The sequence below is a fragment of the Musca autumnalis genome, unplaced genomic scaffold, assembly GCF_047663935.1.
Source record: "Musca autumnalis isolate F117 unplaced genomic scaffold, ASM4766393v1 scaffold_1, whole genome shotgun sequence".
In the NCBI taxonomy this organism is placed as follows: domain Eukaryota; kingdom Metazoa; phylum Arthropoda; class Insecta; order Diptera; family Muscidae; genus Musca; species Musca autumnalis.
This window is the reverse complement of record NW_027411644.1, coordinates 307,244,817-307,271,127: the sequence shown is the minus strand read 5'-3', so window position 1 is coordinate 307,271,127 and position 26,311 is coordinate 307,244,817. Positions and strand designations below refer to the sequence as shown.

The 26,311-nt window shown below is 35.4% G+C and overlaps 1 protein-coding gene across 1 annotated transcript in view; it reads left to right on the top strand.

Annotated features, from left to right (window-relative positions):
* Positions 1 to 26,311, top strand: part of LOC141389901 (protein Skeletor, isoforms B/C) — a 187,580-nt gene that overhangs the window by 85,944 nt on the left and 75,325 nt on the right. The window contains exons 2-3 of the mRNA XM_073962111.1: positions 10,137 to 10,213; positions 10,421 to 10,572. Of these exons, the coding sequence (XP_073818212.1) occupies positions 10,137 to 10,213; positions 10,421 to 10,572 (229 nt within the window). The remainder of the gene's footprint in view (positions 1 to 10,136; positions 10,214 to 10,420; positions 10,573 to 26,311) is intronic.

Below are 26,311 nucleotides of genomic sequence, written 5' to 3'. Positions count from 1 at the left end.
TGTTTTATGTCTGTATCCATTCAATTTGGCAATCCAAGTCTCCCCTTTGATACACTTTGATACCATCAAAATCATGATTATAGACCCCAAATATGTTTGGAAGAGATCCTCTTTAAACAATTTCGAGTCGATGTAGTCCTGTCCTTCAGTATGTCCCACTGGTGTTGGAAGTCCCTCCATTGTTGCAATAGATTTTTTGCCAACTCCATGAGTATTATGAGCAGTTGAATATTTGCCTTCCTAATTAAACATCCACAAACAAATGCGTCCAGAGAATTTTATACGTCTTCCCCGTATCACTCCAAAAAGAAACCCAAATTGAATTCAATATGCAAAACTGAAAATAAAATTCCAACTCGCCCATCTTTGGCTCTTTTTAATCGCATTTGCGTATTATAACAACATTTGTCGATAATCCAAAGTAATGACAATATAATCTTCAGTGAAAATTCAACGGGTAACTATGGTTATGGTTATGTTATCGAGTCGATTCTCCCAACCTCCCCAAGGCAACTTCGTTTTATGTTTGGGTGTTTTTTTTTGCTTGCTTGACAAATACAAACGGTTTAAATGTTATTAAAACTTTGATAGCCCCGAAAAAAAATGAAGTCATGGTAGCAGCAGGCAGCAGCTTCATCTCTAAACGCGTAGCAGGGGTATTAGTATCTAAATTTAACAGCAGACGACGACAAGCATGGAGTTCCATGACAACAATTCTGCAACCCTTTACGCACAACAACCTCAGCGTCATCATCATCAGCATCTAGAAACTCATCAACAGAAAAGCCGCTTGTTTAGCAAAAACTGGTAGCCAGCCTCAAGTGCGTGGGGGAGGGGGGGAGGTTAGAGGATAGAAGGGAAGGGATCAATTGTACTTATGTCTATCACAAGCGAATCAAATGAAACTACACTAAATACACCAAAACAAGGATGTGCAAACATGAACTGTATTACAGCAAAACGTAACAAAAAAACCAAACCAAAACGAAACAAAAATAGCTGGAAGTGGGTGGATGGTCTGTATTCGCCCTTCCCCCTTTAGTCGAACACCATCACTGAGCATATGTATCATTGAATCTGTCAGTCTGTTCATTCGTCCATTTTTCTTGTTTGCGTCTATTTTAATAAAGTAAATGCGTTGTTATGCGTTCCGCCACAACACACAGTCAAAGGATGTGGGTTAGCTGTTGGTGGGTGGTTGTTCAGTGTTCTCTCGGTCTGCTTGTCTGTCTGGCTTTTTATACGGCTGGGATTTACCACTTTTATCTTTATTTCATATCATTTTTATAAGCAGCGGAACCAAATTCAAGTGAAGTTCTTTGTAATGAAGTGGAATGTGTGTGTGTGCGCTCGTCTAAATAAGTTGTTACCGGTCCATCTCAGATAAAGGCCAGAGGTTATAATGTTAAATTGAAACATTAGACAAATATTTATTTTAACTTGTTCCTATTTGAATTTTGAAAATTGTGTTGTTGTTGCTGTTAATAGGAAAGCTAATAATTGTCAGATGAATTTTTGTAAGGCGACTGAATAAAATGTTCTATCGGAAACTCGTCAAAGTCTGACACCCTTCTATATTTGCAAATTTGTTCGCAAAAAGAAGACAGGCCAGTATGATGCAGCTACAAAGGAGAATAAAAAGTAAATGTATATTATTTTTATTATATATTATAATAATGGGACTTTAACTTGGATTGGTACCATCACTAATATCTTCAAATCCTTTTCGTTTCAACTAAAGAACTAACTTTGTATGATATAAGAGATAACCTCTCCGAACAATTCAGGGTCAAACCAGGTTTCAGACAAAGAGATTTTGCATTGTATGATATAAATGAAACACTGTACGCAATTATAAGTCTATACTTCTTTTCGTTATGTTTCTGGGATGAATATCGATTCGGCCCATTTTTTGCAACGGCCAAAATGGTCATCCTTCTTATTGTGGAAGCTGAAATGCAATCTAACACAGGCCGGAAACAGAAAAACTCCAAGCACAACAGACAACAAAATATACACAGCTAAACTGATGAAGTTGCTGGAAGACGATACTCCCATACCCGATATGTTGAAGCAAAATATCACAAAATATCCCACACCTTTCAAACAGCCGGAAAATGTATACTTAGGTACCAAAAAAAACACATTAATACCAAATCCCAACGTTATATGCCCGATATTTATTCGCTTTTCAAACGGCCGGAAAATGTATACTAAGGTAGCAAAAAAAAGAAGAAAAAGAAAACACCACATAAAAATCCAAATCCCAACGTTATATGCCCGATATTTATTCGCTTTTGGGGGGCAATAACGGTCTGGTGCTAGGGGACTTCAATGTTCATTATGAACTTTGGCATTCCGCCCTTGGCAATGACCAGAGGAGCTCAGCGCTGGCCGACAAATTGATAGCTCACATTCTGCACGGTGAATGAAGACTCCTAAGAGGTTGGATGAAGCTCCAAAGAGGAGATTGTCACAGGTCGCCAGACATCATCACTGTGCTGCCCATTCTGAAAATTACGCATCCTACCAACTCGTGATTTTGTATGGCTCAGACCACCTTTCATCGTCTTCAACAGGTGGATGCTTCATAACCCCTGACCACCGTACTTTTTATACCCTACACCACCCTGTGGTAAGGGTATTATGTGTTAATGCATTTGTATGTAACATGCCTAAGGAATAGAGATAGAATCACTTTCTGAGTCGATTTATGCATGTCCGTCCGTCCCTCCGTCAGCCCGTTCGCAACGTACAGGTCGCATTTATTGTTCGATTTGGCTGAAAATTGGGGATAATTTTTTAGCCTAATGAAGGACGCCATTGCTTTTGGTGAAAATCGGTTCAGATTTGGATATAGCTCCCATATATATTTTCGGCCGATTTGCGGTATTTGATGTACCAAACACGCTGTATCTGTCCAATTTTGATGAAATTTTGAATATGTGATGGAATTAGGCCTATAGATAAATGTGCCAAATTATATCGAAATCGGTTCAGATTGGATATAGCTCCCATATATATTTTTGGCCGAAACACGAAACACGCTGTATCTGTCCAATTTTGATGAACTATGGAATGTGTGACGGATTTTGGTCTAGGAATCGGTTCGGATTTGGATATAGCTCCCATATATATTTTCGCCCGATTTAAGGTATTTGATGCACAAAAGACGCTATGTATGTCTAATTTTGATGAAATTTGGAATGTGTGACGGTGTTTGGTCTAGAAATATTTGTGCCAAATTATACCGTAATCTGTTCACATTTGGGTTTAGCTCCCATATATATTTTACCTATTCACAGTGGTGTAGGGTATTATATATTCGGCCCGCCCGACTTTGATCCTTTCCTTACTGGTTTTAAGCATGGGAAAGAAGATTAGTAAGAGTTCAGAGAATTTGCCAACCGCCGCTTCAGAGAGCTGCCGAGTCCCTCAGATCCTCAAATAGCTGAGAGCATTTTCCGGGACATCATCCCTAGACAGCGGAACCATATGCAAATGCATATATTGTTAGGATGGTCGTAGAGAAAGTCTGATTAGACAGAAACTCGTTTTATCACAAAATAAAACGAATTAGGCCCAGAAATGTTTGCATATTTTTACATATTTGCATAAAATGAACATATGCAAAAATATATACAAGGATTTGTGGTCTAAAAATCCCACCGAAATGGCTGAAATGTGGTATTAAGTCTTCTTTAGGGGTATGAAACTTTACACCTGAAATGTGTCAGCATGGGTCCACGCCTTCATATAGCCCCTATAGAACGGTACCTCCCGATTTCCGATATTTTGAAGACTGTGGCCTTAATATCCCACCGAAATGCCTGAAATTTGGTATTAAGTATTCCATCAACCTGAAATGTCTCGATATAGGTCTACGTCTTCATATAGACCCCATAGAACGGTACCTCCCGATTTCCGATATTTTGAAGGTTTTGGCCTCAACATCACACTTAAATGGCTGACATTTTGTATAAAGTCTTCGTTGGGAGTATAAAACTTTCCACCTGAAATGTGTCAGTATAGGTCCACGTCTTCATATAGCTCCCATAGAACGGTACCTCCCGTTTTTCGATATTTTGAAAGTTCTAGCCTCAATATCCCGCCGAAATGACTGAAATTTGGTATTTAGTCTTCGTTTGGGGTATACAAATTTCCACCTGAAATTTGTCGGTATAGGTTCACGTCACGGTATAGGTTCACGGGGGCTATATGAACCCCCATAGAACGGTACCTCCGGATTTCTGGTATTTTGTAGGTTGTGGCCTCAATATCCCTCCGAAATGGATGAAATTTAGTATTAAGTCTTCCTTGGGGGTATAACATTTTCCACATGAAATTTTCCGATATAGGTCCACGTCTTCATATAGCCCCCATAGAACGGTACCTCCGGATTTCTGGTGTTTTGAAGGCTGTAGCCTCAATATGCCTCTGAAATGGCTGAAATTTGGTATTAAGTCGTCCTTGGAGGCATAAACCTTTCCACCTGAAATTTCTCGGTATAGGTCCACGTCTTCATATAGCCCCCATAGAACGGTACCTCCGGATTTCTGGTGTTTTGAAGGTTGTAGCCTCAATATCCCACCGAAATTACTGAAATTTGGTATTAAGTCTTCCTTGGGGTTAAAAAACTTTCCATCTGAAATTTGTCGGTATAGGTCCACGTCTTCATATAGCCCCCATAGAACGGTACCTCCGGATTTCTGGTATTTTATAGGTTGTGGCCTCAATATCCCCCCGAAATGGCTGACATTTGGTATTAAGTCTCCCTTGGGGGTATAAAACTTTCCACCTGAAATTTGTCGGTATAGGTCCACGTCTTCATATAGCCCCCATAGTACGGTTCCTCCCGAGTTCAGGTATTATGAAGGTTGCGAACTCAATATCCCGCCAAAATGGCTGAAATTTGGTGTAAGGTCTTCCTTGGGGGTAAAAAAAATTTTCCACCTAAAATTTGTCGGTTTAGGTTCAGGCCTTCATATAGTCCCCATAGAACGATACCTCCCGATTTTCGGTATTTTGAAGGTTGTGGCTGTGGTTATACATTTCTCTATTTTATTGACTTGTCTGAAACGAATTTTAAACAGAAAAGTTGTACATACAAACATTTTTGTGCCTATTATTGAAATATTTGTTGCATAATTTTGCATATGTCATATGTTTCGATTGTAATTTAATCAGAAGCCAAAAATATGCCCAGTCCCAAAATTTGACATGAATCGGACCAAAAATATGGGTTGCATAAAATTCCGCTGTCTACTGATAAGCTTCGTCGTACGAATCCTTAAGACCCAAGAGTTAGGTTAGAGTTATGCTTGAAGTCAACAGGCCTATGAAGCTATAGGCCGGTCTGAGGTAACCTGTGTGGTGCCTGTGTCATACGCGAATGTTAGCGCTATGCAGTGGAAAAGTATTGAAACCTTCCCGAATGCCGCCGTGAGGACTGTAACAGGGTGCTTCCTCATGACACCAATGGACCATCTTCATGAAGAGACGAAGATTTTGTATATCGGCACAAGATGTTGTCGATGTAGTACCTGCTTGTTGTTAGCGCCGTGAGTACAGTGATGGGCTTGTGGATAGGCTTCCCCCGCCCAGGCACATCTGCAGAGATCTTCATGATCTATAGAGAGAGAGGTCTAAAGGTACCAGCGAGAACCTCTTGATCAACGTACCTAAGTTCCAAAATATAGAGGGTGAATGCCGTACTCGGAGTTTCTGGGGTACCCAAGAAGCAATCCCAAACGACATCATTGAGTGCGTACCACCTAGCAAAAGTGAGGTGAGTACAGCAAATAAGCACCTGATGAACAAAAAGGCAACATAAGCAGATGGATTGCCAGTCAACGTGTTTAAAACTTGTTCCGATATGCTGATAACGAGTATGTATCAGCATACTAGCAGGTGTTACGCATATTCGACCATTGGGATCTCAGTCAGCTAGGTCCCTTACACACGGAGATAAGGCTGCGTGGCCCATCAGCACATACACTTATAGGTCGTGTTTACTTTGCAGTCAATTGTATTATAGATAGATATATAGGATAGATTATATGTATTATAGGATAGATTATAATCCACGTTATAGTTATTTAAAATTCCTTCAGCTACGTCCGATTCAATCTTACAGCTTTTAATTTTTTTCCTCTGTATAATCAGACCAAGTGGGTATTTTTGGGTCATTTTGAGATGACTGCCGGATATGGTGGGATTATTCTGTGAGTCGTGCACCAGTTGGATAATTGGTCCTTCAATGTGGGATTTTTCCTGCTGGGACTCAATCATTACAATGTAGCTGGACTTTTCAACGGCCCTTTTTTGGACCTTTATGCCAGGAATCATGGACTTGCCCACGAAAAACGTTATATTGTGGTAAGCAGGACCAAAATAAGTATTTTCGTTAAAAATTTGCAAACTGTCCTCGAACAGCCATTAAGCTTCACATAAGTACTAATTTTTTAACCTTTGTTGTTGTTGTAACCGTGCTGCTTATTCTTGCTCTGGGCCTATCTCTAGTTCTAAGAATGCGGCTGCTTCGATGGGTTGTAACCACAGATCTACTGGAGTTAATTTAGTAGGTTTGTCAGAGCAGTTGTAAAGGTCAGTGTGTCGTGCGGGCCTGTACCGCATGCTGAGCAGATGTTTTGCACGGTATTATCGATCCTTGTCCCATAGGAAGTTAGACGGCTGCACCATCCTGAGCATAGTTAAGCCAAAACTACTCCGCTCTGTCACAGAAAGTTGTGGCATACACAGATGACATGAACATGCTGTCGAATGTGACCCCTAGAATTGTGAAGTTTGTGATCGTCCATGTGGTGAACAGAGAGAGCGGTAGGTTTAGTGGCGAATATTTCACAAATGTCATCAGAGAAGGTACCCGACGCCAAGTTCGTACAATCATCAGTATATGTTACGATCTCAATGTCGTCTGGAGGGGTTGAATACGCGGAGTTAGAGTTTAAACAGTTCCGGATATATAACCTCACCATGGGGAATTTCCTGTTTCACTCTACTGTGTGTGGACTTCTTATTCCTGAATTCAATGTACGACTGTCGTCCACACTTATAATTGATTACACTGTGCAACACCCGAAACGCAAACAACTTCTAATGGAAATTTTCTGAAAGTACATATAGAGACTACAACAACCTTGGTTGGATTTTGTGTTGTTAGATCGACTTTGGATTTTATGGCCTCATTTAACCGGGCTAAAACAAGCCTTTTCCCACTGATCGGGCCTTTATCTCAGTAACTAATACGAGTCAATATCTAACCATGTTTAGATGAGAACATCAAATCTGAACCCGATCTAAGAAAACAAAACCCAAATAGGGTTTTTATCTATTAGGTCTCTATTTTATAAAATGACTGGCAGATGTTGTTTGCACGCGATTAGGTCAAAAATATTGCACAGTGTTTCAAACATTTCAATCTTGACCGGAGGGTTCTCTGCTCGATGTCCACAAATAGCGTGACAGTATTTTGACAGTATCAAAGGCTGGTTTTTGATAAGTCGACACGGTTTGCTCTGCTTCAGTCCTCGACAAATATGTGGGAGGTGGCATGCAGTGATGTTGTCGTGCTGTGCTGCCTATGTAATCCATACCGATGATAGGCAACTGCATAGCTATTTCTGACGTTGGGGGTGGACTAAAGCCTCAATGGTCTTTGCTACGGGCGACAAAAGTGAAATCGGTTTGTACTATTCACATTTGCTGGCATCCTTGTCTGGGTTCAGTAGCAGGACCACCCTGCCCATTTTCCAGCCTTCGTGAACGATGTGGTTGGCAAGCGACAGGTTAAGAACTTTGGTGAGATACTCGAATCCTAATTCCTCTGATGGAGATGCAATCAGATACCCTAACATCAGAAGGATTGGGTAGATCTCTGAAGCGGTGATTAGTGAACTCTCTGAAACTCGGCCAATCAACTTTTCCATGATCGATAAATGTGGGGTGTTCAGAGGTGATGAAATTGGACAGTCTGCTAGTGGAGACAATTATGGGGAGATGGTCTGATCCAAGAGAAATAGGATTGGGTAGATTTCTGAAGCGGTGATTAGTGAACTCTCTGAAATTCGGCCAATCAGCTTTTCCATGATCGACAAATGTTCGGTGTTCAGAGGTGATGAAATCGGACGGTCTGCTAATGGAGACAATTATGGGGAGATGGTCTGATGCAAGAGAAATTACGGGTTGGCAGGTAACGTTATTTGTCAGACCAGTAGTGCGATTCTCTAACACATTTTTTGAGTTACCGACAAAAATCTTTAAAATTAAAACGCAAAATTATGAATGAAAAGTTCAAATAAAAGTCGACAACACTCTTGCTATCGGTAGAACTTTACGACTACTTTTTATTCGTCGCTAACTTACCGAAAAATATCGTTAATTTCCGAAATTATAAGCATTTTAATTTTACCGATTTTTGTCGGTAACTCAAAAAATGTGTTAGAGAATCGTACTACAGGTGACACGATGGTAATGTCTGGCAAACTGTGACACGCTAATTCTAGTAGGGGCATCCTCATTGACCATGCAAAACGTAGAGCTATCAATATGCTCTGCCAGCGCTATTCCCCTCTGGTCGTTACCGAGGACTGAATTCACCTCCAATACCAGAAGGTTACGACCTTTCAAAAGCGGGCTAATGTTGGGCCTATAACCTGGAGTACAGCTATTTATAGGCGGGATGTATACAGTCAGCAACTGCTATCCCCCCAATTAGTTTCGGGCTCAAGCGAGATAGGTCTATAATGAACAGACTTGTGCAATAGGAAAGCTAATACCCCATCTTCGGTGCGATTCTTCTTCTGCGCGTTGGAACCATCACAACGCTGCAAGCTGCAGTTGTGTTGACTTTGGTTTCCTGCACCGTTGTCGAGCTTGGTTTCCGACTCATGAAGTCCACTATTTACTCGATCTTATCTCGGAGTCCATTGCAATTAAATTGGAAAAAGAATGCATTTTCTGGGATTGAAACAACAACGGCTGGTGTTAAATGCTGGGTGTGCGGTTCCTGTTGAGGTGACTTCGGGGGAGTCACGTATTCTGATGACGACTTACTGGGGCCTGCGTTCACGTAGCATTTTGGAACATAATCCCTGTCGTAGCCCCTCACGTGGACAAGTCTAGAGCAACCCCTTAGATGCATCCACTCCCGACATCTTTGCATCTCTCCAAAAGTTGGATATAGGTGGTGATGCTCTCAATACATAAAAACGCTACAAATACAAACATATATGTACACTGAGGTGGTAACGGAACACGAATGTTGTGTGGTTCCGGGTCAATCCGGTACAAGAGAACCCACTGCCGTGGGATTTCCGCGTGGGATCAGAATTTGTGCAAGGTAGTAGTGTTTCAACATGACCGTCGCAATGTCATCTGGACCAAGGATGGATGAGTGGAAATTCTTTTTAGGAACTTGTTCGTGTCATTCTGGAGCGTAAATCCAATTGTTGTAGAAAAGAAAATTAATGATGGGCAGTTGAAAATTATGATTCCCAAAGGTATCTTATTTCTTTTTAAAATTGGGGTTCTGTTCACAGGACATTTTGGGTCCTATGTTATTGTCTTTTCGTTTACATGATCATGGGCTGAGGGTTTAGCTGTCAACAAAGCATGACTGATTCTGTTTAATTTATTTCATTACACTCTCATACTTCAGCGAAAAAATATTGTATTTCCAAAAAAAGTTTTCTTAAGAATCCGTTAGTTTTTTTCATGTTACCAGCGTTCGATTTTTTTTGAAATCTTTGCAAGGATTTTCTTTTCGTACACCAATCCCGCAACAAAGTGAAAAATTCCTAGTTTATGTTTTCATCACGTCACAGCGCTTCTAAATAAATAACCTAAAGCACGCAGAGGCACGTGTGCAAGCGTGCTGTATACAGTCGACTGTCGCCATGTCTCCAAGGAGTTACAATGATTCAATGTGTTGAAATGGTTTAGAGATACTCGAATGTTATTGCTTTTGAAATTTATTTAAGGCAGATGAGCCGTAGCGTAAGGATATCCCAACATTGGTTAGCTATTTGTGCGGAGAGTAAAGCAAATTTTGTTTATAAGAAAATATAGTTTATAAACAATTTTTAATAATTTCTTTATATATCTTTTCATTGCAGCATATGGGCGTGCACCACCCGAGCCCTACTATGGTCGTTTCATCGGACAGTTTACAAATTTCGCTCATGGCATAAAGGTAAGTTTGCAACAACAACAACAACGAAAACAGCAACAACAAGAGCCACCACAACTGCAAAACTTTAGTTTTGTGGTTTTGGCTTATTTTTTGGAACAACTTTATTTTCTCCGCCTCCCTCCCTTTCCCTTACATTTCTCCTTATTTCCCCACATTGTATTTAATAATTTGTTTTATTTTTTGTTTGTTTTTTTTTATTTCGCATAGGGTTCCGTTTATGCTGTGGACGAATCAACACTCTTCATAAAATCCTTTGCCTATGATGGCACGGGACCGGATGCCTTCTTCTGGGTTGGCAAAACACCGCGACCAAGTCCAGAAGGATTCATTATACCATACCCAGAGGACTATACAGGATTGTAAGTAGACAAATGTTACAAACATAAGAAGCATACATACATACATATATAAATTATATACTATAAATTATGTACTACTTTACTTTGCTGCTCTACTCCTCTTAATCTCCCCCCCCCCCCTCATCATCACTCTTTCGTGAAGAAAAAAACAAAATATAATTTCCTTCCGTATGAGTGTGGTTTCAATTTCAAAATTTTTAATGCACTTTCCATTACGTTGCGAATAAAAAAATGAAGAAGAAGCAGTAGCAGAAAAAATGAAATGCGTTAAAGCGCATTTCCGTTACTTTCCTTCCCGTTGTAAACAGGGGGTTTGGGCGCCATTGTCCACTCTTAAGGTTGTGGGGAAATTTAAGCGTATCTCTCCCTCTCATTTTTTGCTTCAAAGTTTGTGGCTGATGGGTGGCATTGAATGCTTGTGGTTGGTCCCTTTTTGGCGTCTGGTTGGTGCTTCTGTGTGTTTGTGGGTCAGTCAGTGGCTCATTTGGGGGTTTTATAACCAAAGTATTGTGGTAAGAGACCAGTGTTGAAAGTTTGTAATTCCACCAAAAATATTTGTGGTTATATTTTATTTTTGAGAGGATTTCACAAAATTTGTTTTAAATATTTTCTCTAATTATGAAATCCATAAAAATGACAAATTGGGAAACATTGTCCCTACACAAAGAGGGTGGATTGACTAAAACGAGGAAGGAAAGCTCTCCTGTATTCGTTTGAGGTATGAAAGTCAGTTTCAAAAGACATCTTATCCCGTTTTTTAAGAGTCAACAAAAAAGTCTTCAAATAAAAACACCATCAAATACATGGACTTTTTATTCCCATCGTAACGTTACCATTTATTATTATTGGCCTGACATTGCGAATGTGGTTGTCATGATATTTGACAGTTTTAAATTGCCATGGAGGGTGGCGACAACATTACTTTTTATTTCTTTTTTTTGCGCTCCACTTGTGCTAATGCACACACTCTGCCCGGCTGACAGTCATTCATTCATTTGAGACTTTTATTTAGTCACCCCTTTTTTTGCACTAAAAACACTTCCCATTGCTAACTTATGTCGGTAATGGTATAGCGGTTGCCCATTATTTCGTTTTACGCACGCTTAACAATTCTAAAAAACCACTTTGAGAAATTAAAAAGCATTTTTCATTTGTATTTTTTGTGAATGATTCCAATTCATATGGCGCGGTGTGTTCACAGTTAATAAAAGTAAACCACAAACAAATGTCATGAAGAAAGGGGGGATTTCTTGATATGGTGCATCTATCTACTAAGAGTTCGACTGTTTAAAATTCAATAAAATCATCTATATGAGCACAAACATATATCCAAATATCCTATCAAATGCGAAGGGACTTCATAAACGGAAACAGTGGATAGACCACCTAAAACAATCCAACATTTATACAGGATTAAACAAATTTTCTGCAACGGTTAAATCACTCTTGAATCCTGGAAAGAAGGTTGATAGATCGGCTGTTCTTTCAATGGAGTGACAGACCCGAAGAGGGGTGTGTGTTATTTTGACAGGCAATTTATAGAGCACCCCGAGATAGATATGTCATCAGATACACAACGAAATCATCCTTAGCCTTACATAAAACATATTTGTTCATTGTTCGTGGATACTCAAAAAATATTTTTTCAATATTTGTGGATTTTTAAAAATTATTTTTTTAATATTTGAGGATTTTTGAAAAATATTTCTCGATATTCGTGGATTTGTAAAATGTTTTTTTTTCAATATTCGTGGGTTTTTAAAATATGTTTTTCAATATTCGTGGATTTATTAAAAATATTCTTTCAATATTCGAGGATTTATTAATAAATATTTTTTAAATATTGGTGGTTTTGTTATAAATATTTTTTCAATACTCGTGGACTTATTATAAATTTTGTTCAATATTCGTGGATTTAAGAAAAATTCAATATTCGTGGATTTAAGAAAAATTCAATATTCGTGGATTTAAGAAAAATTCAATATTCGTGGATTTAAGAAAAATTCAATATTCGTGGATTCTTAAAAAATATTTTTTAAATATTGGTGGATTTGTAATAAATATTTTTTCAATACTCGTCGACTTTTTATAAACTTTTTACAATATTCGTGGATTCTTAAAAAATATTTTTTAAATATTGGTGGATTTGTTATAAATATTTTTTCAATACTCGTCGACTTATTATAATTTTTTTTCAATATTCGTGGATTTCAAAAAATATGTATTTTTTTTTCAATATTTGTGCATATATAAAAAATATTTTTTAAATATTGGTGGACTTATTATAAATATTTTTTCAATGTTCGTGAATTTTTAAAATATGTAAAAAATTGTCTCACTATTCGTGCATTAAAAAATTTAACATTCAAGGATTTATTAAAAAAATATTTGTACATTTTTAAAAAGAATTTTTCAATATTCAAGGATTTTTAAAAAAATATTTTTTCATTATTCATTGATTTTAAAAAAAATATTTTTTCAATACTCGTGGATTTTTAAAATATGTTTCTCAATATTTGTGAATTTATTAAAAATATGCTTTCAATATTCGAGAATTGAGTAAAAAATATTTTATTAAATATTGGTGCATTTGTTATAAATATTTTTCCAATACTCGTGGACTTATTATAAAAGTTTTTCAATATTCGTGAATTTTTTCTTTAAATCCAAAAAATATTTTTTTAATATTCTTGCATTAAAAAATGCAATATTCGAGGAATTATTAAAAATATGTTTTAAATACTTGTGCATTTTAAAAAAAATCAATATTCGTGGATTTTTAAAAAATATTCTTTTTCAATATTCGTGGATTTAAAGAAAAAAATCAATATTCGTGGATTTAAAGAAAAAAATCAATATTCGTGGAAAAAAATATTTTTTCTATATTCTTGCATTAAAAAATTCAATATTTTAGGATTTTTTTAAAAAATATGGTTTACAGATTTGTGCATTTTTAAAAATATTTTTTCAATATTCGTAGATTTTTAGACGAATTTTTGAATATTCGTGGATTTTTTAAAGAAATATTCTTTTTAAATATTCGTGAATTTAAAGAAAAAATGCAATATTAGTGGATTCTTAAAAAATACTTTTCAATATTCGTGGATTAAATTTTTTTTTTAATATTCGTGAATTTTTTAAAAAATATTTTTTTTTCTAAATTCGAGGGTTTAAAAAAATATTTTTTCAATATTCGAGGATTTTTAAAAAATATTCAATATTCGAGGATTTTTAAAAAAAAAACATATTTTTTTCAATATTCGTGGATTTAAAAAAAATATATTTTTTCAATATTCGGGGATTTTTAAAAAATATTTATTCAATATTCGAGGATTTAAAAAAAATTAATATACGTTGATTTTTAATATAATATTTTTTCTATATTCAATTGTTTCAATATTCGTGGATTTTTTAAAAAAAATATTTTTTCAATATTCGTGGACTTTTAAAAAATATTTTTTCAATATTCGTGGATTTTTAAAAAATATTTTTTCAATATTCGTGGACTTTTAAAAATATTTTTTCAATATTCGTTGACAATGAAAAAATATGTTTTCAATATTCGTGGACTTTTAAAAAATATTTTTTCAATATTCGTGGACTTTGAAAAAATATGTTTTCAATATTCGTGGACTTTTAAAAAATATTTTTTCAATATTCGTGGATTTTTAAAAAATATTTTTTCAATATTCGTGGACTTTTAAAAAATATTTTTTCAATATTCGTGGACTTTGAAAAAATATGTTTTCAATATTCGTGGACTTTTAAAAAATATTTTTTCAATATTCGTGAAACTATTTTTTTTAAAAACTATTTTTAAAAACTTTTTTTAAAAAACATTTTTCAATATTCGAGGATTTTTATAAACTACTAGCGGACCCGGCGAACTTCGTCTCGCTATTAAGGAATAAAATTTCATACAAAAACTCAATTTTCGATTTTTCCAATTTTCCGACTTTTCCAGAGGGATTTTCCAAAATTTTCTTCCGTATAGACCTTCTCCTCGAAAATGCGAATAACTGACAAAAAATTTTACAGAAATCGGCCTAGCCGTTCTCATTTTATGAATTACTATACATTTTTTACACAATTTTTATATATATATAGATATTTCAAAAATATTTTTTCAATATTCGAGGATTTTTAAAAATATTTGTTCAATATTCGTGAATTTAAAAAAAATCAATATTCGAGGATTTTTAAAAAATAATTTTCCAATATTCGTGGATTTTTAAAATATATTTGTTCAATATATCTGGACTTTTAAAAAATATTTTTTCATTATTCGTGGATTTTTTGAAAAATATTTTTTCAATATTCCTGGACTTTAAAAAAATATTTTTTCAATATCCGTGGATTTTTTAAAAAATATTTATTCAATATTCGTGAATTTTTAAAGAAATAACTTTTCAATATTCGAAGTCTTTTTTAAAAATATTTTTTCAATATTCGAGTATTTTTAAAAAATACTTTTGAATTATTCGAGAATTTTTAAAAAAATATTTTTTTAATATTCGTGGATTTTTAAATAATATCTTTTCAATATTCGAGGATATTTAAAAAATATTTTTTCAATATTCGAGGATTTTTAAAAAATACTTTTGAATTATTCGAGGATTTTTAAAAAATACTTTTGAATTATTCGAGAATTTTTAAAAAAATATTTTTTCAATATTCGTGAATTTTTAAACAAATATCTTTTCAATATTCGAGGATTTTTTAAAAAATATTTTTTCAATATTCGAGGATTTTTAAAAAATACTTTTGAATTATTCGAGAATTTTTAAAAAAATATTTTTTCAATATTCGTGGATTTTTAAAAAATATCTTTTCAATATTCGAGGATATTTAAAAAATATTTTTCAATATTCGAGGATTTTTTAAAAAAATATTTTTCAATATTAGTGGATTTTAAAAAAAAAAAAATATTTTTCAATATTAGTGGATTTAAAAAAAAAAATATTTTTCAATATTCAAGGATTTTTAAAAGAATTTTTTTTTCAATATTCGAGGATTTTTAAAAAAATATTTTTTCAATATTCGAGGATTTCTAAAAAATATTTTGTTCAATATTCGGGGATTTCTGAAAAATATTCTTTCAATATTTGGAGATTTTTAAAAAATATTTTTTTCCAATATTCGTGGGTTTTTAAAAAATATTTTTTTTTTTCAATATTTGTGGGTTTTTAAAAAATATATTTTTTTCAATATTCGTGGGTTTTTAAAAAAATATTTTTTTTTAATATTTGTGGGTTTTTAAAAAATATTTTTCAAATTCGAGAATTTTTAAAAACTATTTTTAGACAAGGATACAAGGAGAGGTTAATCGAACACGCCGATCTCCCTTCTGTCGCTAAAAATGAAGATTTTAGAGGTACTACTCCTTCCCATGATGAGAAGCAGGTTACCTACTGGTCTTCTATAAGAAGACCTACTGCCATTATATAAGAAGACCTACTGGCCTTCTATAAGAAGACCAACTGGTCTTCTATAAGAAGACCAACTGGTCTTCTATAAGAAGACCAACTGGATTTACTGGTCTTCTATAAGGTGACCTACTGGTATTCTATAAGAAGACCTACTGGTATTCTATAAGAACACCTACTGATCTTCTATAAGAAGACCTACTGGTATTCTATAAGAAGACCTACTGGTATTCTATAAGAACACCCACTACTGGTCTTCTATAAGAAGACCCACTGGCCTTCTATAAGAAGACCTACTGGTCTTCTATAAGAAGACCTATTGGTCTTCTCTAAGAAGACCTACTGGTCTTCTATAAGAAGATCTTCTGGTCTTCTATAAGAAGACTCACTGGTATTCTATAAGAAGACCTACTGGCATTCTATAAAAAGACCTACTACTGGTCTTCTATAAGAGGACCCACTGGCCTTCTATAAGATAACCTACTGGTCTTCTATTAGAAGACCTATTGGTCTTCTATAAGAAGACCTATTGGTCTTCTATAAGAAGACCTATTTGTCTTCTATAAGAAGACCTATTTGTCTTCTATAAGAAGATTACTGGTCTTCGATGAGGCGACCTACTGGTCTTCTATAAGAAGACCTGCTTATATTCTATAAGAAGACCTACTGGTATTCTCTAAGAAGACCTACCGGCATTCTATAAGAAGACCTACTACTGGTCTTCTATAAGAAGACCCACTGGCCTTCTATAAGATGACCTACTGGTCTTCTATAAGAAGTCATATTGGTCTTCTATAAAAAGACCTATTGGTCTTCTATAAGAATACCTATTTTTCTTTTATAAGAAGTCCTACTGGTCTTCTATAAGAAGATTACTGGTCTTCTATAAGAAAACCTACTGGTGTTCCATGCGAAAACCTACTAGCCTTCTGTAAAAAAACAACTGGTCTTCTGTAAAAAGTCTCACTGGTTTTCTATCAGAAGACCTACTGGTTTTCTATAAGAAACCCCTTTTGTCTTCCTTAAAAATAACTACTTGTCTACTCTAAGAATTCCTACTGGTTTTCTATAAGAAACCCCACTTGCCTTCCTTAAAAAGAACTACTTGCCTTTCCTAAGAAGACCGACTTGTCATCCTTAGGAAGACCTACTTGTCTTCTCCAAGAAGGCCTAATGGATCTCTATAAGAATAGCTGCTGATTTCTACAAGAAGACATAATGTCTTCTAAAACAAGATCTGGTAATCTCCTACAAGAACACCTACTGGTCCTCTGTAAGAACGCCTACCTTCTACAAGACCTAGTCGTCTGCAAGAATACCCACTGGTCGTCTATAAGAAGACCTACTGATTGTCTACAAGTCTTCCATAAAGAGACATGCTGGTCCTCTGTAAGAAGGCTCACTGTTCTACTATTAGAAGATATACTAGTTCTCTATAATAAGACCACCTGGTCTTCTATTAGAAGATCTTCTGTTGATCTACTAAGAAGACATACTTGTCTTCTATAAAAAGTCTGGTGTTTCCTTAGAAAACATATTTGTATTCTCTAAGGATGTCTAAAAACACGCCCTTGTCTTCTGTAAAAAGACCTGATTGTCTTCTGTCTTCTAACAGAACAGTTCCTAGTCTTCCATAAAATTATATTAACAATTTATTCTTTTTAATCAATCCAAATTTGTACTGCTCAGAAATTTAAAAACTTCATTTCGAAATCAATACTCCTTTCTTCTTTTTTTAACACCCACTTCAATATGTGTTTGTTATGTAGCTATCTATCCGCATACCTTGAGCGAACAATGTAAACATGTTTTCTCTAAAATCCACAAAACACGAAGCCGAAAACACTTGTTAAACATTAACGTGATTTAGAGTTGTTGTATAAAGTATTTGTGTGCAATGTGATTTGAAATTTTTAGATATTTTTTTAAGATTGGCATTGAGTTGAACGAAACGAAGTACACGTAGAATAAAAGAATAAACAGCATTAACCAATCAAATCTGGGTTACAATGCGGAATTCGCAAATCCGTTGAAATTCGCAAGTCGGTATGTATTTCACCTGCTTGCGAATTTCAACGTACTCATGTATGTATGTGATGCCAAGGTTTTATTTATGAATGTTTGTGACAGAAAAAAACGAAGACGAAAAATAAAAAAGGAAATGGAAATCAAGTTAAGAATAAAGGAAAACATTGCATTGACATCAATGTCAGCGTCATAAAGCGAAGCATCTCTAACGCACACACACACACACACCCGCACTCACTTAGTTTCTTTGGTGAACTACAGAAAATCGTAATCCAAAGGATTAAGTTGGAAGAAAAAGGAAAAACATCAGAGAAAACAAGGAATCACAAAAAGGAGCAGAAAAATAAACACATTGTCAAACACACACACGCACTCACATACTTATATATGTATGCAACGATTAAATATATGTATGTACATAGCTTGTATTGCCTACATAATCAAGCGATAAAGAAAGGATTAAAAGAAGAAAATTGCCAACAAGTGGCTAGGTGTGTGAATGTGTGCATCCTTGTATGTGAAAATACTTTGCATTTTTTTCTCTACGATATTTGGCAGTCTTTGTCAAACTTGATGATAGAGCCGACTTAAAGTGGCCTCCTTCTTAATTTTTGTGTTTTGTTGAACAAATGTCAAACAAATAATGGGCAATTAGCAAACCTAGTTTACATGTCACTGTTGCTGCTACTACTGTCATGTATGTTGTTGTAGTTAATGATGGATTAAATCCTTTAAACTACCACTTGTCCCTACAAATACTGTGTCAATTACGGACTAACCTTGTGTTTTTTTTTTTTTTTTTTTTGCAAATTTTATATGTGGCATAATAAGAGAATAGTTAATTTCAAGCGAACGATGAGAGGGTGCCTGTTTTATTGGGGGAAACACAAGATGGAAGAGATTGAGGTTGTCAGTTCTTGTCAAGTTAGAATAATGTATTCAAAACGAAGATTTAATTTATTAAAAAAAAAAAAATATTTTCATTAATTTTCTCGTTTAGAGTTAAGCTTGATGATCGGAAATTATTTGCAAGTGAAAAAGGAAAGCCAAGGACTCGAACCCACATAGTCACCAAATTACGTTACCTGGTTTCACTGGTGGTAAAACAGATCTACGGACGTATCGACTATGTAGTTGCTTCTCTGTCCTAGAACTTTTCGTTTTTCAAATGCAAATGTGTTTTATACATTTACGCGGATATTTGGCCGCTGAAATGTATTTTCTTCACGACAAATGCTTTTTTGCGCTGCCTTTGAAGTTATGAGTTTTGGCTTTGAACGCTAACACGCCATGACAAGATTGTTTAGAGTTATGACAACATTGTTTAGAGTCTAAACGAGAAAATTAATAAAAAATCATTAAAAATGATCTTAGCCCTAAAAGGCAAAATTTCAAAAAATAAAAATATTTTCAAATTTTACAAAATTTACTTTAAACCAATTAAAAGCCTCAATTAGCTTGATAATCATGACAATCATGCAAAGTTTTTTATTGCGTTATGTTGATAACATATCCAGTCTGATAAATTAAGAAATTACAGTAGGTCTTCCAGATCTATTTCGTTCGACTCAGCGAGAACGAAGCGCATCAACCGATTCAAACCAAATTGTGGGTATCGTAATATTTTGTCCAAACTTAGTTTAAGTTCGAAGATGGGTCATAACGGTCCACTACTTCCGGTACCTCCCCCACAAAAGTTCAAAATTTGTCTGTAAAATGGTGTGAACGATAACTCTCGAAGGGAGCAATCGATTTGGTCCAAACTTTGCACATCGTATTATTCCTTCCAGATATAGATTGGGATTTTATCGGTCCACTCCTTCGGGTATGAAGGAATATGGACTATATCGGTCCATATCGGTACGGGTACCTCCCCAGCAAGCATTTTTTATCGCCCATTACCCGCAGCAGTCACTCCCAGACGATAGAAATGCACATCCGCGATCTCGCATTCTAATTGAATTAGACACACAGTTCGGGAAGAAATGAACCACGTCCACGACACTACTTGTAAATGCCGCTTTCGAGACATCCTAGAAGTACTTTTAGCGATAAAATTGGTTGTGACGAAAAAAAATTATTTATTTTGTTTTTTATTTTTCTTTTTTTTTTCTTTTTTACTTTTTTATTATTCGAATTATTTTTCCAAAGTACCCAAGGTTTTAAAGAACTATTCTTAGTTGAAATTGTCGTCTACATTAATGTTGTAATTTTAAAAATGTGATATTGCCTGGCCTGGGAATCAAACCCATGACGTTAAGAATGCAAAGCAAACATGCTAACCACTGCACCACCGCACCATATAAACATCGGATAGACTAATTTCTTATATTAGTTCAAGGTTGTACACGCCTCAAATGAACGTAAACAATCGAAGTGTCTGCATTGACCAGAAAATGTGTCTGCCCACGCGATAGTCGTAAGTAGTAGCATTGTTAGTGTAACAAGTAAAAAAGTATCAGTCGGCTTTGCCGACAGAGATATACCCTCAGCCTGTGTATATTGAAACAATTTTTTTTCCAAAAAACGCATGTATTTAGGGAGTTTTAAAAATTTTGGGCGTTTGAACTGACAAAAATGTTGATTAGGATTTAATATCAAAAGTTTTGCGGAGGAGATACTAAAAAGAATGGATCTCCAGCCACTACATATGGTACCATAGGGGTTTTTTAGAACTTCAGGGATGTTTGTTCAAGAAGTATGAACTTGCCCCTGAAACAACTTTTACCATCGCAATTGAGGCAGCAATGCAAGTTGCTTCAACAAAAATCAAAGTGATTCGAAAGCAGGTCTTAAAGTGAGCATGTATCCGAAATTTTGAGTGGGAGGTACCGGATGGAGTGGACAAATATAGTCCATATTTGAACCTGATCTATATCTGGTAGATATATTAGGATGTGTAAAGTATGGACCAATTCGGCCACTCTCTTCAAGAGTTATCGTACGCACAATTTTTCCGAACATTTTCATTTCATTTTATTATAAATATCAATACATAGTAAGCCTTATAAGGCCAATTAATAATGCATTGTACAGAAAATTCTATGCTAAAGTTGTAATTAAATAACTAAATAATCCATATATTTCATAAGAATTTATATAAACTCATTTTATATATTAGGCTCCCCAGCCAGATGAACATTGCTAAAAAATAAAAGACAATATGATGGTCCTATGGCAGCTAGCTAGCTCAAAATGTGAAAAAACTTCTTATCAATTTATTGGGATCAAACGACCATTAATGTAACCTTAGAGTTTGTCTCTGAACGAGTTATATGAGTACGAAAATAATTTAAGAGGGGTAGGCAAATAATTCCAAAAACGATAAACTCGAACAAAGAATGAATGTTCATAGATAACCGAATGAACCAAAGGGATATCGATTTGAATATTGCGAGTCGAGCTGATGAATGAAAATTCATTAACAAGAACTGCAGGAGAACTTTTGTGGGGGAGGTACCTGAAGGAGTGGACCGATATGGCTTATCTTCGAACTTAAACTATGTTTGGACAAAATATTACTAAGGCCAAACTTTGGACCGAATCGGCAGACCTGTTCGAGAGTTATTTTGCCCTCCAACCTCCTCACACGGTGTCATAGGGGTTTTTTGCAACTTTCAGGCTATTTTCTCAGGAAGTATGGACTTGCCCCTGATGAAACTTATACCGTCGTATGGAGGGCAGTGAATACATGTTGCTAAAACAAAAATCAAAGCGATTCGAGAGATGGTCCTAAACTGAACTTTTCCAAAATTTTGTGTGGGAGGTACCCGACGGAGTGGACCGATTGAGTCCATATTAAAACCTGATCTAAGTCTGGTACACGCTCCACGATGGGCAAAGTATGGACCAAATCGGTTACACCCTTCAAGAGTTATCGTGCGTACAAATTTTGCGAACATTTTCGAACTTTTGTGGGGGAGGTACCGGAAGGAGTGGACCGATATAGCTCATCTTCGAACTTAAACTAAGTTTGGACAAAATATTACGAAAGCCAAAATTTGAACCGAATCGGTTCATCCCTTCGAGAGTTATCGTGCGCTCCAGCCAGCCAGACAGACAGACAGACGGACGGACATTGCTCAATCGACTCCAAATTGTCTGAAACACATTTCGTCCAAACATACTTGGGGTCTAAAACCATTATTTCGATGAGGCACATTTTGCCCGTATGAAAGTGTATATACCCTTCATAGCCTAAAGGCTGAGGGTATAAAAAAGCAATAATAGAACTTCGACCTCCTTTTCTGACACTAGGTAGTTATTCAAGAAGTTCAAAAAGGGACAGCAATGCAATTGTTTTTGTAAAATGATAAAGGATCGCTATTTTCTAGAATAGAAGTTCAGAATGCGATTACTTCTGATAGAGGAAGTGAGAAACCCAAATGCTGGCAGGGTCCCACACAAAATTCGGATAAACTGAAGTTTAAGAGCTCCCCTCGGATCGTTTTGACATTTTTATACATTCAGCCTTTAGGCTAAAGAGGGTATTTACACTTTGATACGACCACAAATGTGCCTCATCGAAATAATGGTTTTAGACCCCAAGTATGTTTGTACGATATCCGTTTCAGACAATTTTGAGTAGATCTAGCAATGTCCGTCCGTCTGTCTGTCTGTCCGTCTGTCTGGCTGGCTGGTGGGCACGATAACTCTCGAACGGATCAATCGATTCGGTTCAAATTTTGGGTATCGAAATATTTTGTCCAGATTCGATTTAAGTTCGAAAATGGGCCATATAGGTCCAATCCTTCAGGTACCTCCCCCACAAATGTTTAAAAATTGTCGCAAAACTTGTGCGCACGATAACTCTTGTAGGGAATAACAGATTTGGCCCATACTTTGCACATCGTATAATTTCTACCAAACTAAGATGAGGTTCCAATATGGACTCAATCGGTCCACTCCTTCGGGTACCTCCCACACAAAATTTCGGAAAAGTCCACTTTAGGACCTGGTTTCGCATCGCTTTGATTTTTGTTTACTCAAGTTGTATTCGCTGACCTCTATACGACGCTGTATGTTTCATTAGGGGCAAGACCATACTTCCTGAGAAAATAGCCTGAAAGTTACAAAAAACCCTATAACACCGTGTGTAGTGGTTGGAGCGCAAGATAATTCTCGAACGGAAATGCCGATTCCGGCCAATATTTGGCCTTCGTAATATTGTTTCCAAACTTACTTTAAGTTCGTAGATAATCCATATCAATCCACTCCTTCAGGTACCTACCCCACAAAAGTTCAAAAATATTCGGAAAAATTGTGCTCACGATAACTCTTGATGGGAGTGACCGATTTGGTCAATTACGATGGTAAAAGTTGTTTCAGGGGCAAGTCCATACTTCTTGAGAAAATAGCCCCAAGAGTGTAGAAACCCCCTATGGCACCGCCATGGTCTATGTCGGTCCATTCCTTTAAGTACCTTTTCCGCAAAATTTTTGAACTTTAATCCTAATCAACATTTTTGTCGGTTCATACGACCAAAATTTTGAAACCCCCTAAATACATAAGTTTTTTTGTGAAACAAGTGTTTCAATTTGCTCAGGCTGAGGGTATATCTCTGTCGGCAAAGCCGACTGATACTTTTTTACTTGTTTTATCTGATTCCATCACATTTTATAGGAGATTTTAAAGATTTGTGAAAAAGGGACCAAAACTACCCCTTTATGACTCGCACGGGGGTTAATTTTTTTAAGAAAAATATGCCTCGCATTCTTGTCAGTAAAGTTGCCAAATACAGTATACACCTAAAGTGCAAGGATTCCAAGCGATTTAAACTCAAATATTTTCAAAACTGTAGAAATGGTAGAAGTTTGCAACCCCATTTAAGTTTCTTGGTTTTTTTTTAGCAAAATTGATACCGATATTTCCTTGGTATATAATATTTCTTTGGTAACTTATAGTGAAATTTAGATAAAAAAATTTTTGTCTTTGACGCCATTCTTCTAAAATGATGCTTTGTATGACAAGTTTGCCAAAACTCACATGAAATATTCCTTCACCCTAAAATTTGTTTATAATTTTGCATATTTCTGGAGTTTATGTAAGATATAGAGTTTTGGTGTATTCTGGGACCCATAGTAAAAATTGATGGCGAACAAATTTGTAGAATATTTTGATCTGATACGATCACATTTTATAGGAGAAAATAGGCCAAAAAGTCTCCTTTAATGACCGTCTGAGAGTTAAAAAGTATGAAAAATGAAACCAGCGACCCGAAAAACATAAGAACCCAAGGTTAGGTCTAAATCCATTAATTTTTAGAGTTTTGGCCAGGTTTTTCGTAAAATTGGCCACTGCGCATCGCTGTACATTCCCTGACAATTTCAGGAAAATCAGTGCAGTAGTTTTTGTGGAAAAGATTAAAATTGAAAATTGAAAAAAGTGGGTGTGGTCAAATTTTATTTGCATAAAAGCCTAAGTGGCGTTAAGACGAACATTACAAAAAACGAATTATTCAAATCGGTCTAGCCGTTCTCATCGGATGCCATTACCAACGAACGACATTTGATATTTGTTTACATAGATTTCTGTCTATAATTGCTTAAGTCAGGAGTATTACCCTATTGGCTTAACTTCCTATTACTCTCTATTATGGAGAGTAATGTTTACAAAACAAACTGACAAGCATTGCAAAATGTACTGATCGCTACTAATATCATGATTTCATCCCGGCGAAGAGAATTTTCAATTAGCTTATTCAGCTTTTGATTTGTATTTCTATATATTCAAAAGTTACCGGAAGTTTTATAAGGGTTCTTAATTATTGTGCTGCTCACCAGCCATCTATACAGACAGACACACCAATAAACATAGCCAGATCAACTACAAATTGTCTAAAACGACTTCAGTCATAACACAAGATATTCCATAAGACAAATTTTGTTATCGCATCAACCTGTATATACCCCTAGGCTGAGGTTTTATAATGTATCTTATATATATCTGCAACCGAAATGCAATGGTTATGGACCCATTTAACCACAGAAGCTCGTGAGCATCAATTTTTTAGCTCTGTGCAAAGATAGGTTGGTTCCTTTGGTTTTTCAGCCATGTAAAAAATCTTTGAAAATAATTCGACGAATTATCGGCAATAAAACAATTTTGACGAAAATTGTTTAAAAATTCACACAAATCGTTCCTTTGCAAATTTCAAAATTCAAAGTTATCTTATTTTTCAAGTCACTTCCAAAATTGTTACTAAATATTAACACACCATTCGCAGCAATTTCCCAAAAGCAAATAAAACAAAACACCAATCATCATCTGAAAAGCCAATTCCATTCAACAGCTCCGCTTTACAACTTCCAAACAGCAACAACTACAAAGACAGACATGCGCTTTAATAGCTCAACATTTTTCAAATATTCTCAGGCGTTTGTAAGGTTTTGTTGCAACAACAAATACAAAAAACATAAAATCTCATGTACCAAATGTTAGATAGTCATTGCTACATGAGAAAAATTTTATATACAGATACTAATGTACAATGTACTAATGTAATGTATGTATATACAGTAGAACCTCGATAATTCGTAATCCAAGGGCCGGCAATTTTATACGAATTATCGAGGATTTCGAATTAGCGAGGATAAAATTTGTAGGTAATGGCTTCAAGGGACCGACAGCTTATACAAATTATCGAGATTTTCGATTTATCGAGGTACGACCGAATTATCGCGATTCTACTGTACATACATATCAATATTAGGTATGGTAGGTACATACATACATATGTGAAATTATTTTGTTATAGTCACATATTTGTTGAGTTATGAATTAATGATTGTGGGAAATAAATCAAAGAAGGTGTGGAAATATTTTAATGAAGTCTACATATGTACATTCTTACATACATAAATATGAATGTATGTTCATTAGGGCTATAACCAAAAAAATACCACCATATAGCCGTGTAAAGCATGGAAAACTATTATGAAATACGGCGTCAATTTTTCTCTATCGCGAAAAAACTTTCCGCACCAAATGCATTGAAGTTCTGTAATGCATTTTTTAATTTTATCTGTCATAACAACATATTTGCTTTTCATTAAAATTTTTATTTTTTTGTAATCTAATTTAAAATCATTATCAAAGCGTTCTGGACCAATTTCTTCTCAAATCGCGCCATTTCGGACCACATTAGGATTTTTTGACACTATTGCAATTTTTGGTTTTTCTTTATAAACTCGTGAATTTTATGTTTATATTTTTTTAACCTATCGGACCAGGGAATATGGGGTCATTTGAAACGAATTCGCGAAAGCTACAGGCTGTTTTTGTTG